This window comes from Xenia sp. Carnegie-2017, unplaced genomic scaffold (genome assembly GCF_021976095.1).
Source record: "Xenia sp. Carnegie-2017 unplaced genomic scaffold, XeniaSp_v1 HiC_scaffold_22, whole genome shotgun sequence".
Classification (NCBI taxonomy): domain Eukaryota; kingdom Metazoa; phylum Cnidaria; class Anthozoa; order Malacalcyonacea; family Xeniidae; genus Xenia; species Xenia sp. Carnegie-2017.
Window position 1 is genome coordinate 14354828 of NW_025813485.1, and position 14774 is coordinate 14369601.

Sequence of the window (14774 nt, forward strand, 5' to 3'; positions counted from 1 at the left end):
AACTTCCTGTTTCCTGTTTATGAGTTCTTGAACACCAACGAGCTCAATTGAATGTAAATATCCTACGCAAATTGCAGACTTGCAGCGCATATCAGCGCTTTAGTGTTTTTGAGGCTGAGCTTCCAAATAGATAAAACTATTCTGCTTAACCGAATAGATGAACAATATAATTTAAAGAAAGGAAACAAGAGGCTAGGAAGAACATAAGGTAAGCAAGGATCGGTTAAAATTCCAGTGATATGCCGAAAATTGAAAAGAAATCACCTTATATATATTCATGGCACGGAAGCATTCATGTATCACGGTAAAAAATATCGTTCTCGTTCTATAATAAAGATAAGAAAGGATCAACTAGCATTAGAGTTAGTTAGGTTTCAATTAAAGTGGTTATTGAATATAAAATGTATTGCGACACTCCGTTCCAGTCTTGAACAATTTTAAGAAAAACATAGATTCGTTTTTTAATATTTCTTCCCTGAAGGCAAAGAAAAAGGTGTGCTTAATGTGGGGTTTTTGTCTGAGTAAAGAAGTGAAAATGAATAAAGTGCATGTTTTCACTATAAATTTTCTTTACAAACTAAAATGCTCCTCTCAGTAGGAAAGGAATTTTTCAATTAGTGCTGCACACATCAACAAGCATTAATAAGCTAAAGTAAACAGAATTCCAAATGAAATTATAAACGAAACATACCCACTCAAACATAAGTATAATTATTCGCATTGACGTAATAAAGGTCATCAATTTTGAAACAGGATATTGCAACGATGGAATGCAAATATGATATAGATACAACATGTGAATTATAAAACGTCAATGGTGAGGGTAAAATGTCGAGGGTGAAGGTAAAATGTCGAGGTGAGGGTAAAATGTCGAGGTGAAGGTAAAATGTCGAGGTGAGGTAAAATGTCGAGGTGAAGGTAAAATGTCGAGGGTGAGGTAAAATCGAGGTGAAGGTAAAATGTCGAGGGTGAGGTAAAATGTCGAGGTGAAGGTAAAATGTCGAGGTGAAGGTAAAATGTCGAGGTGAGGTAAAATGTTGAGGGTGAAGGTAAAATCGAGGTGAAGGTAAAATGTCGAGGTAAAGGTAAAATGTCGAGGTAAAGGTAAAATGTCGAGGGTGAAGGTAAAATGTCGAGGGTGAAGGTAAAATGTCGAGGGTGAGGGTAACTAGTTAAGCATCAAGAAGCGTATTTATTTCATACAGCGATGTAAATATTGGATAAACCAGTATATATAAGCCCGTATTGTACTAACGTACTTTGCGAATGTTAAACATACATACTTAAATCCTCGATAAATCTAAGAGCACTAGGCACGAAGCCCCTTAAAAGATCATAACAGACTAACAGACTTATGGTGCTAAATTAAATGAAGATATGATCATAAGACTCAGAAGATTCATAAGATCATAAGATTCGTAAGACTTATGGTGCGTTAAATAATACTAAGTCAATGTGAACGCTATACGTGATGCTAAAATCTATAGGTTAAATTTCCGTTGTCCAATTCCGAACACATTGGTTTTGTAAATGCAAATTACTACTTGCATTAAAAAAAGAAAGCTTTGTTAACATGAATGACAGATATTAGAATAGGAGAAATCAGTTTTCATATTTCACATTAGGCAGCGTGCATGCAACTGTGCACGTGTGAATTATGCGTTGAAAAACACTTTCCTAAACCTCTCTTTCATTGAATTTATGCCAAGTAATAGTAAAATTTCAGTTAAGACTAGACACACACAAAAAAATTATAGTAAACACGCGAAAAACTGAACACAGCAATCAAAACTGGTTTAAATTAGCAGTATACCGGAAATAAATAGCAATGTAAGTATGTTTGCTACAGGAACTTTTTCTACTAATAACACACCTATAAAGCTCGCCAAGACTTTTTATCCTCGACCCTCGACAATTCAAAATGATTTGATAAAGTCGACTGAAGCTACTCCAACAGTCAGACATTAATTTGAGAAGCAATCCATGGACAAACGAGAACCAGAAGATCTTAAATCGTTCATTTTTGATATTAATGCAATAAGAGCATGAAAATTGGAGGTTTGAACTTTGAGCGAGATTTAAATCAACATAAGATTGATAACTAGCGGTCTACCGTTCTTAAATAGTCTTTATTTTTTTAAAATACATTCTGCTCTTTGTATAATCGTTTAGAAGGCGTTTTGGTAAGTAAATATATCCATGAATGAATTATTGCTTTGTCTGGTTTTTTAAGCTATGTTTTCAAAGTCACGAAATATAATGAATGCATTTTGACAGGACTACAACGTCGTCATTCGCATCACTTCTTCAAATTTTGTGAAGTATGAAGCTCATTCTGATTTGGATCTTCATGGCAATTTACTATGTGGAAGGATGGCGTCGTCGACGTCGTCGTCGTCGATCGCCACCGCCACGCCCACCAAGACCATGTCGAGTTGGGCCTTGGTCAAGTTGGAGTAGGTGCAGCCATCAATGTGGTAATGCAGGAATACAGAGTCGAACAAGAGTAAAGACAGTTACAGAATGTTGTGGAGGAAGATGCCCATATCACTTTAGGGAAACCAGGCCATGCAACAGGAATGCATGTCGCAATGGAGGTCGACCAACCAATGGTAGATGTAACTGTAATGCCGGTTGGACTGGAACCTGTTGCGAGAGAGGTAAATGCTTCGTAGATACGGTAATACGCATGCGTTTCGTAGGTGTAGTAACACGCGCGCTTGGAAATGCTCTTGCATGTTATTGAAAGTTGAAAATGTCAGTTGAGTGTTACTTTTCTACAACTTACAAAAGTTGTCCTTAACTTTTAGTTATAAGAACGTTTATAAGACTTAGTGTCATCTGATCCAGAGAGGTGACATTAGATATTCGTATTTGAAATACATGTTTATTCTTGGATTAAAATAAATCACCACGGAATCATGAAACAATGTGACCCGCCCACGTCAGCTGGTGCCAACAATGGCATTGATAAAACATTCTTTTGTATTTTACCAACAACATGGCTGCCGTGACGTAGCATGCACTCCTCCTATTAGCAATGAAAGATTGATAAGTCTTTGAAGTGCATTGATCTATCCAGACGCGCTGAAACGCACCCACGTTTAGCATATTAAGTATATTGATTTGGTATCTTTTCGCAAGTTTAATCTCTTCAAAAATAAAGCTTATTCTTAATAACATGACACAAAGTCAATACAATGAAATATTTGTACACATTGAACATTGTATCTTTGCAATATTGTCCGTTAATTATTAATTATTAATAAATAATTCTTCGAACTCTGCCTGTTATATTTTTCTTACGCAAAATTGTTAAATGTTAATTTGGATTTGTTAAAGAAAAATTAAAATTATAAACTACAACATACAAATATAAATGTTAAAAACTAAATCAAAGATAACTAACATCAATGTTTAAAATATCCATGATAAAGGGACAGTCAAGTGTAAAGACAACTTTCCCAATAACCTAGGTCAATATTTAAAGTATGTTCGCGAGTTGAGGCAGATCGACTTCCTCGTATCGCAGTAATTGCTGACCTAATCAGTGCGAAAGACAGTTTACAACGCATCCACGCTAGCGTGATGCCATATTGCAGCTTTCTCTTTTGTGCCAGCAGATCAGCTAGCCGCTTATAAGCAATTGCCGTCTCTTTCCCCATACCACCTGATGTTGAAAAAACCAGTGGTGTAAAAGCAGCATATTCAATCTCTCTTACTCGATCACCATATTCCCTTTTCTTAGCCATCTCATGCTGACGATAGAATGCAGATGTTAAAGATGTTTTAAAAGCAGTTTTATCGCAAAGTTTAATGTTTATATATTATTTGAATTATGTTCATCGATCCATTTCATTCCAAGCCCTGTTTTATTTGCTAGAGTATGAACTTCGAGCTATACGTATGTATTGGACGTTGCATGGTTGCAAACGTACCTTTTTTAGTAAGGCATTGTAGTTAGCCTGCGTACAGGTTAATCACAAAAATTTACCAGAGTAAGAACGAATTTATGTTCGGCTCAAAATCATTATTTTGGAACACAAAATACAAAATCATCAAAGACGTTCCTTATTTTATTAGATTTAACATATTTACTAAGCAATGTCACTGTTTTTAGATGTGAACGAATGCTTAAGACGCCCCTGTCAACATAAATGTCATAATGTTCCTGGGAGTTACACTTGCAGTTGTTACTCTTGCTACACTAAAGTTGGTACAAAATGTGAATTACGACAATGCCGTATTTCTGGCGCGTGTTATAGCTACGGATCAGTAAATCCAAGAAATCAGTGCCAGGTAGGCAACCTAAAGCTACGGATCAGTAAATCCAAGTAGTCAGTGCCAGGTAGATAACCTATAGCTTCAGATCAGTAAGTCACGTAATCAGTTCCAGATGGATAACCTATAGCTACAGATGCCAGGTAGATAACATTTAACTTTCATAGCAGTCAAGGCCCTTTGCGTTTTACTCACATTACATTGTGACACACAAAATTCCCTAAAGGTTTTCAACATCGTTTTAATTGGTTGCAATTTTGTTTGCGAATAAAGGATTGTCAGAAAAGTAAAAAAACATCATGGTCAAATAATGATAAATTATCGTGCAGCGATGGAAATTTGTGCACACGAAATGATCGTTGTATAAAAGGCGTCTGTACTGGTAACTCGTTCACGTGTAGGTCATGTGAAAGCTGTGATGGAAGTTCGTGTAAAATAAAACCTGGTTTCTGTGTTATTGATGGAAAATGCTATTCCCACGGTGATCTAAGATCCGGTAAACCATGTCAGGTAATTATATTTTTTCATTTTTTGCACCATATACTAGACAGAGCGCCGCATGCTTCATTTATAAACCACAAAGCTGAAAACTTACTCAAAGTCAAACTAGCATTTAAAATGTTTCTCATTAATCTTGTCAGCAATGTAATAGTAACAATCCAAAGAGATGGACTGCAAACAACAATTTAAAATGCAGTGATGGCAATGTTAAAACGCGAAACGATCGTTGCGTCAACGGCGAGTGCAGTGGTACACCTTTCACGTGTTTATCATGTCAGGATCATTACAATGATGCATGCAAGTTAAAGTCTGGATATTGTGTAATTAAGAATGCTCAGAATGTTGACTCTTGCTACAGAGCCAAATTGGCAAAGCCTGGAAACTCGTGTCAGGTAAAAATACACGTAAATTTCCTAAAACCCAGCGTCGTTTTTTACTTATATTTGCCTAAAATTTTGAAGCAAAAAATCCATGAAGATTTGCTGGGATTTCAGATAAAACTGCATTCAATATAAACCTTCTCTCGTGCAGTAGGAAAGACAAGTAGTCGTAACTTTCGGCTGGAATGAGATCTTTCAACCAAAGTTAGCAAACACTACATATGATTGATCAGATTTCATATATCTAGTGGTGTGAACCCAAAGTGACAACATTCGCTTGGACTAACAGAAATGGAGTATCTTGCGACGATGGACAAAAATGTACAAGACAAGACAAGTGTAAGAATGGTCAATGCCGGGGAGCTAGTTTTAAATGCAACACATTGTGCCAGTATTGCAATGGTAATGGATGTAGTTTAAAACAAGGCTTTGGATTTGTGAATGGAAAATGCACTTGTAAAATAGCCGGTCAGTACACTTTTCATGCAATTTGTGTCAGTTCAAAGTTTTCAGTTATGACCAAGGTAACCAAGGTAACCTTGAAAGGATATTTCGAGGAAAATTTCTGTTTTTAACCGATTTAGGTCGAGACTACAGTCATCAACAAGTAAATCCAAGCAATCAATGCCAATGGTGTAATTTGTACGACAAGGCATCTAAAAGAAGTTTAACGTGGAGCAACAAACCTTCCGTATCCTGTAATGATGGAAACGCGTGTACGAAACAAGATGTCTGTCAGACAGGTCGTTGTGTTGGTAAATCTTACAGTTGTCAACAAATATATCCAAAAGCTAGTTGTATAAAACGCTCAGAATGCATTGGAGATGGGACGTGTAGGGATATCATGAGAGACCGTGATACGATATGCAGGTCACCCGTTGATAGATGTGATCAACCGGAAAGGTAATGAGCTCTTGTCTTAAAGGTAACTGGATGGACGCTTTTCATATGTAGCTAGGTCTCAATTACGGAGAAAAAATCAATTAAATATTCGATAAAATATGTCATATTATGAAATCGACTTTGAGTACATAGTGAAACTCTCGGAGATGCTGGGCAATCTAATTTTTCGTCAAACCCATGGAAAAAATCTCCAGAACGCCAGAAACATGATATAAATTAAATGCACGAAAATACTTTTTGTTTCTTACTTTTCAGATGTGATGGTGTTCTGGGAACATGTCCACTCAGGTCTATTGACGTGATCACACACAAACGAGGGGAAGTCATGTTGACATCTTTAGATTTTGCCTCGTCACTATCCTACCAAGCAACAACAGATAAATTTTATTTAAAAATCACAGGTTTTTCAGTTAACTGTGGCACACTAACATTAAAATGGTCACTTCTGAAAGGTCAAGAGAGTTGTAGTGCAAGAAATGTTTCAGGGACTCTTCCCAGTACTTCTAATCAAATATTGAGTGGTTTGTCACTAAAGAATGGCCAAACGTACAAAATATTGTTACAGTCCTACGATATGCGAAATAAAGTGAAACAGACAGTTTGCAGTAACGTTGTTACCATAGATACGACCAAACCGAGTGGAGGTTGGGTTCGTGATGGTTTGGGCACGAAGGACATTCAATACCAATCCAGTAAAAAGGTCAGTGCGACATGGGGCGGTTTTACGACCACTCATGGCATCAAAAAATACGAAGTAGCTGTTTACTATAAAAGCAAAACTTTAACGTCGTTCATTAATGTGAATCTGAACGCATCATTTAGCAAGACAATTTCAACCCTCAGAGATGGCAGCCAAATTATCATAAAAGTTAGAGCGTTTACCAAAGCAGGCCTTTATTCTGAGGTTTCCAGTAATGGTGTCATTGTAGATACATCCAAACCTAAAGCTGGCATCATTTCAGACGGACTGTCGATTGATAAAAAGTATGCTAATTGGACAACAACTTATGAAGCAAACTGGCAACCGTATTCTGACAACGATTCTCCCATAACAGAGTATAAAATTGGAGTAAAAAGAAAAAATGGCGCATTAGTGTCGTCTGGCTTCATTTCAGTGGGTAGGCAGCTGAAAGGGAAAGTAACAGGATTATCTTTGACGTCTGGTATCGAGTACTGTGCTCTAGTAAAGGGAATCAACGCAGCAGGACTTAGTGCACAAGCTGCTTCAAACTGTCTTCTTATAGATCATATTGCTCCTCAACCTGGAGTTGTTAACGATGGAGCGTCTGATGACATTGACTATCAATCAGCAGACAATGTCTTCCGAGCGAATTGGAAAGGTTTTACAGATGGAAAAAATGGCAGTGGAATAATGGAATACATGCACAAGATAACTGACAACAGCGGCAGACAAATAACAAACTGGTTTTCTGTCGGTCTTCAAACTAAAGCGACAGTAACTGGTTTAAATCTCGTCAATGGTCGTTCGTATTTTATAACAGTAAAAGCCATAGATAAAGTTGGTCATTTTGTTGAAGTCCGTTCAGATGGCATTTATATTGACATCAGCCATCCGGTTTATACAGGAAAATTACTAGTTCAAGGAGAGACTGGTGAAAAGAACGGAAAAAGAGTCATATATTTGAGAAACAATAATTCGTTAAGTGTCTCATGGCCACAGTTTCTTGATGAACAAAGTGGAATGCTGAAATATCAATGGTCCATTGTTGAAGTGAATTCAACAGTAACAACGTGGAGTGATGTGCCAGGTGTAAAGCTTTCCACAAAAGCAGTTTTAAGGTAGTTGAGAACAGTTTTTGTCATTTTATTTCTATTAAAGTAAATGGTTTGAACTCGGGAGTATCGTTACATGTTTGTAAATGTAGATCGTCCAGGTTTGTATGGTCCTGAGAAGGACTGTTGGTGTTGATGTTGACTGACGTTTCGACAACCTTAGCGGTAGTCATCTTCATTTTGACTCTGAAGATGACTACCGCTAAGGTTGTCGAAACGTCAGTCAACAACAACAAAAACAGTCCTTTTCAGGACTATACAAACCTGGACGATCTACATTTACAAACATTTTATTTCTATTGTTGATAAAATGCGAGCTTAGAACACTGAAGTGTTTAAAATTTCACTGCGAAGGAAACGGTCAACGTGATGTCATGACAAAATTCTTGTCCTGAAAGGGTACCTACAATTTTTTGCTTTTTTTTCTATATAGTTCGTTATCATTAGAAAACAACAAAGAATATCGACTTACAATACGTGGTATAAATAATGCAGGTTTATATTCGGATATCAAATCATCTGTTCTCATCCCTCAGAGCGAGGCTCCGCAAGAGGGAAACGTACTAGATGGAGAAGATCCAAATGTTGACATCGATTACCAAACAAATTCATCCATGATTCAAGCCACGTGGTACGGTTTTGACACACCAAATGTTAAAGTTCGAAAGTATTATATTGCCGTGGGAAGTTGTATCGAAGGTAATTATCATGTTACAAATAACGGTTTCGTAGCCGTACACCCAATGACAGCGACTTCCTTTGAATTACACGATCTAAGCTTAGTTAACGGTCAAAAGTATTGCATTAAAGTTAAAGCTGAGAATCTAGCTGGGGTGGAGACAAAACCAGTGTCCTCCGATGGTTTTATAGTAGACACAAGTCCACCAGATTTGAGTCATGCAATGGTACTAGATGGTAGCGGAGAAGATGACGTGGATTTTCAGTCCAGTACAACGGAGATTTCTTTTACATGGAGTGGAATCAAAGATCCTGATTCAGGCATAGAGCATTTTGAAGTTGCTATCAGCCGAAATCGGATTGGTCAACCCGATGTAACGTCATATTTTAATGTTGGCCAGAACACGTCGGCAAGCCTGTCGGGGTTACGTTTAAGTAAGAAGGTCTATTACGTCATTGTTTGTGCTTTAAATATGGCCGGATTAAGATCGTGCACATCTTCAGACGGTGTCCTCGTTGATCCAACGCCTTCCACAGTAGGCTTTGTGTATGATGGTTTATTAGCACCAGATATAAATTATCAATCTTCACTGACCAAAATGAGTGCAAATTGGGAAAGAATATGGGACTTGGAGAGCAGAATTGAAAGATTCGAGTGGGCGATCGTAGACAACTATCAAAACATGGTCATGAAGTTCGTTGACGTTGGCCTCCAAACTCATGTAACGACAGAGAAAGCTCTTAAACTGATGCATAATCGTACATATATTGTTTATCTTCGTGTTTATAACAGAGCAGGTGGTCTTCGTGAGTTGCATTCCAATGGAGTGACAATTGATACAACTTCACCTATCCCAACTGACATCGTGCTTGGAGCAAAGTGGCGGTTTGATCAGAAGACTGGAAACTACTATTCATCAAGTGCAACAGGGATAAACGTGACTTGGAGGAATTACAAAGAATTTGAAAGTGAATTGTGGTACTACAAGTGGGGTATAGGTACATCAAAATGTGGTACTCAAACACAACAGTTAATAAATATTGGTTTATCAACAAGTACGAACACAAGTCGAAATGAGTTAGTTTTTCAACAAGGTATACATTATTATGTAACTGTAGTGGCTAGGAACCGAGCGAACCTTGTCTCACAATCCTGTACACCGGGATTAATTTTTGACTATTCTCCTCCACAAATTGGACGAATCCATATTAAATCGGAAACCAGAGATGACAAGACTTACTTCAATTCACTGAAAGGTCTTCGCATAACTTGGCAAGATTTTATCGATCCTGAAAGTGATATAAAACTTTTTGAAATTTCTCTAAAACAATCAAATAAAACAATTAGCAAAAGTATCTTAACAGCGAGTAAAGGACCATTTGAATATTACCTTAATGGTTTGTCTTCTGCTACATGGTATTTTGCAGCAGTGAAAGCTATAAACTATGCTGGTTTGGAGACAGAAGGCTTTTCTAAACCATTCATCATTGACGAAACTGTGCCATTTTATACCGGTCGTGAGCGTGGTGTTCCAAAAAAACAATACCAATCGGATACAACGTCTGTCAAAATCACTTGGAAGACTTTCGACGACAAAGAAAGCCCCATTGAATACTATGAAATAGGTATTGGAACAGGTCAAACACGTGACAATATTTTCAACTTTACAAAGACTGGTTTAATTAAGGAAATCCAACTGAGTAACTTAGAACTCCTGGAAAATAATGCATACTATGTTTCAGTTCGAGCAACAAATGCAGCTGGTCTTTCAACTACCCTATATTTGTCCCGTATATACATTGATAAAACTCCACCATTTGGTAAGAACACAAGTGTTAGAGATGGTTTGTCAATGTACGATATAAACTTCATTTCCTTAAATGATTCGGTGTCTGCAAATTGGGATGCCATAAAAGACGAAGAAAGCGGCATAGAAAAGTATGAATACTGTGTTGGGACAACACCCTTCAACTGTTTAGTGAAGCATTTCACATCTGTCAATAAGAACAACTCGTACGTGTGTAATGATTGTCAAGTGTATGCCGACATGAAAATTTACACGACGATTAAGGCTACAAATGAAGCTGGTTTGTCTGCAATGTTCACTTCGAATGGTGTGAGAGTTGACTCAACCCCCCCGGAAATCGGTGATATTCTCGATGGTGATGTAGCACAGAGACCTGATGCTGAGAACGTTGATGCAACATGGACACCAGCAGTGACATGGTATGGCGTGCGAGATATACAAAGTGGCATTCAGGGATGTGAATGGATAATTTTGAGAAAAGGGGAAGATATCCCTATTTTCAAGAAGAGGCTAAACTCAACTAGTTACGATAACCGTCACACGGAAAGATTAAGCGGCCCCATTCAGAATACAAATGCTTCATATGTTAACTTAATCCGTTGTACGAACAACGCAGGCATGGTCAGCGAAAGAACTTCAAACGGTTGGTCAGTAGTAGAAGAATGGCCTGTCATTTTGTACGTTCATGACGGTAATGGACCGAGCGATATAGACTATGTCACAGAAGGTGAGATCATTAGAGCTTCATGGAAGATATTTAATGGTGATGGTAAAGATCCCGTTGTTAGTTATGAATGGGCCGTTGGAGACATAGTGGATCCCAAGGCAATTATGGAGTATGAAAATGTCGGTTTAAGAACGCAAGTTTCAAAATCCTTAGTAGAAAGTGACGCTGAACTTCAGCCTGGAAAAATGTATTTTGTCACAGTTCGTGCAAGAGCATTGAGTGGTAGGATGAGTAATAAAACATCAAATGGATTCATGGTGGATAATTCACCACCAGTTCCAGGTGTGGTAAAGGTTGAACATAAAATAGTAAATCAAACAATAAATGAATTGGATTATTCACTAAATTGGGATAATTTCAAAGATCCTGAATCCGGAATACGCGTTTACGAATATTGTTTAGGTTACGTTAAAAATGTTTGTGCAACTCCTCTTACTAGTGCAGCTTTAGAAAACAAGCAACTGTGGTTAATTTCATTCCAGTTGATGTTAAAATACCATTTTATGGAATCGTAATAGCAACCAACAACGCAGGCCTAAAATAGTCGTCAATTCGAATGTAATTCAAATCGATTTCACGCCACCTAAAGCCGGCAAGGTGATTGAAGGAGTTGGTGATGACTTGGATTACATAAACGATAGCGTAGCCTTGGTTGTCACGTGGTCAGGTTTTAATGATTCCGAGTCGGGAATAAAGAACTGTCGACTGAGTATGTTTGAAAATAGTGACTCCTTACAGCCATACTTGGTGTTACGGAAAACGGTTAAGCCTTATGGATCTTTTGTCTACAATTTTATAATCATTTCAGGAGTTAAATACATGGCAACTGTCGAATGTACAAATAATGACGGGTTTGTCATATCCTCTTCATCTGACGGAATAACTCGTGACGATAGTCCACCAATCACAGGGCAAATATACCACGGAACAAAAAGTGTCCCTAACATACAATACCAATCATCAACAGATGTTCTACAAGTATACTGGAACAATTCAAAAGATCAGGAAAGTGGTATTAAAGAGTATTTTATTGGAGTTGGATCAACACCAAATGATGATAATGTTCGCCCTTTTACTCGGTTGGTAGGACAACCAAGACAATAATTTCGAACGTAACGATGACATCAGGCTTTAAATATTACGTCACATTAGAAGTAGTAAATAACGCCAATTTAAGGTCACGTGTTTCTTCGAGTGGTGTTACAGTGGATAACAGTTCACCAATCATAACAAAGGTACGTGTGTGTACATACGTAGCTTATTTTATAATATCCGTCTTAATTTTGTTTGTCATTTGCGAGTTTCTGCTTAGCATCTAGTTCAATAATCTATCGAGATCATCGAAATAACGATGTGTCCTCCTGACCTTAGAAAAACACTTTGTGTTATCTTTTTCACAGTGATTGGTCAAAATTTTCTAGAATTTATACCAATAACAATGCAGTAAGCCTTTTTTTTAAGAAAATAGTTACTGTGGTGAATGTTGATTGAAAGAGTGTGAAAATCACCATCATTCAGGATTGGCAAAAATTTCTCATTATAAAACAGTGATGAATTATTCAAACAAGTCAAGGGACGCACGAAATTATTGGGTGTAGCCCCCTTGATAATTATTTCGTTTTGGAGGGTGGGTGCAGCGTCTCCTCAGCCTGCCTGATTCGCCTGTCCCTGTCATTAGCTTCACATCTTATTTCAGACTCAACTTCAATCCTCAACGCTGTCTGGGTTTATTGGACCTGAGGAAAGATTGCGAGGAAACTGGAGCAGTTATGACGACGAGAGTGGTATAGACTTTACAGAGTATTGTTTTGGTACAACTAAGGGTGCTTGTCAAACGCAAATAATGGAACGTACGCGTGGCAACGACATGCAAGTCACGTGCAATAAATGCCAGCTAGAGAATGCTCATACCTATTTCATGACAATACGTGTGTGGAACAAAGCGGGCTTGTTTAGTTTGCAAACATCTCAAGGTGTGACGTTCGACATGACTCCACCAAAAGCAGGTAAAGTGCTTATTGCAAAAAAGTACATGTCTTGTTTTGGAAACTGCAGTATTTCTGGAACACTGAGAGAATTTGAAGACAAGAAACAAAAATAAAAAGCTGCCAATACAAAATCGAAAATGAAAATGGTTCTGTCATTTATCCGGTGAAAGAGACAATTAATAAAAATACAATTGTTGCAATTAATTTGAACCTCACTCATGGGAAGCACTATGTTGTTATCGTAACATGTAAGAATTATCTTGGAATTCAAAGTATAGAAGTGAACTCACCTTCAATAATCATTGATAACACACCACCTGAAAAGGTAAGAGATCAAATATTAACTTATCAGTAAGAAAAATAAATTATAACTTTAAATATAATCAAAACTTTAAATGTGTACTTAACAAGTATAAGTACATAAGTAAGAATATATTTGTTTGATTATTATTTAACAAATTAAATTGAGTTCTTCCTTTCTAGGGACTGGTCATTGTTAGTCCAAATCCAAGTAATGACATACATAAAGTACATCATGGGTGCCATTATCTTAATTCAACACTTCGCATTTTTTGGAATGCTTTTCGAGACAAGGAATCTCAAATTGCTGGATTCAAGGTAGCAATTGGAAGAACACAATTTGGTACAGATATCATTCCATATCGAGATGTGGGCATAACTTCCGTAGCTAAGTTTGAGTTAAGCAGAATGTATGGCCTGTCACCTGGAGAAATCATATTTGCCACTGTTTCAGCTAGCAATAGGGCTGGCCTTACTTCAATTGTATCATCTGCACCTACTAGACTATTATCTGATACAGAACAAAGCTTGCTTAATGAAAGTGACTTCCAATGTGTTAACTTTTTTTAGGCATACGTCCTGTACACATTAAGTAAATACTCACTGTGTAATTTTGACAAACTTCCACAATGTGATTCGACATACTTGTATTTTCATAAAGTAATAATTAGTAATAGCAAGACTCATCATACATTTACACGTAATTAAATTACGATTGAAATATTTATGTTTGCAAGTTTATTCTTTAAGTGTGAATAAATTTAGTTACAGAAACTACTAAACCTTTGAAATAAATCTTTCTCTTCCACAGATGGTGTGTTAGGAAATTATAAAATGTCTATTTTAACCAATTTACCAACAACTCTGTGTCTGTTTGTATACCTATTTATAATGTATTAAATCGTAAACTCTGATACTTTTACAATCTCTTTAACAAACAGGATATTGTGTGAAATTACGTGACCACATTTGTACCACGTTGATGATAAAAATGAATGTCTGCTTCACAAGATACACTACTTCATATTTGCGTACAAATCATCTAAAACATAATTACATTATAAATTATGCACTTCCTCAGACGAGAAGCATTTTTGCTAATTTATTTCAATTGTTTTGAACGTTTTAGACTGTTTAATTTCTCCAAATGGGGACATTAAAAGACGTCATGGCATTGGAAATGTTTCAATAAAATTGCTTACATTTCCGTTAAAGTTATCTCATTTTCATGATTTCTCGTCGCCGTTTTCAGATTGGGAATTGTCGTTAAGTTCCTGACTTCTCGTTTGTTCTTCTTGTTCTTTTATTGTTTCTTCTGCGTCCTTTTGCATTTTCTCCAATTTTTCCAACGTAACAGATTTTAATGGCATTATTTTTGGTTTACAAAGCACAGGCATTGGACTCTGCTCAGTGA

At 37.0% G+C, this 14774-nt stretch overlaps 1 protein-coding gene across 1 annotated transcript; it reads left to right on the plus strand.

Moving 5' to 3' along the window:
• Positions 1-30: 30 nt before the first annotated feature.
• Positions 31-13198, plus strand: LOC124445941. The gene is made up of 10 exons (XM_046996726.1): positions 31-208; positions 2278-2660; positions 4121-4299; positions 4555-4791; positions 4923-5174; positions 5411-5630; positions 5747-6065; positions 6321-7865; positions 8293-12307; positions 12769-13198. Exons 2-9 carry the CDS (start codon positions 2324-2326, stop codon positions 11585-11587), a joined length of 6384 nt encoding a protein of 2127 aa, XP_046852682.1. The 5' UTR covers positions 31-208; positions 2278-2323; the 3' UTR covers positions 11588-12307; positions 12769-13198.
• Positions 13199-14774: the final 1576 nt, after the last annotated feature.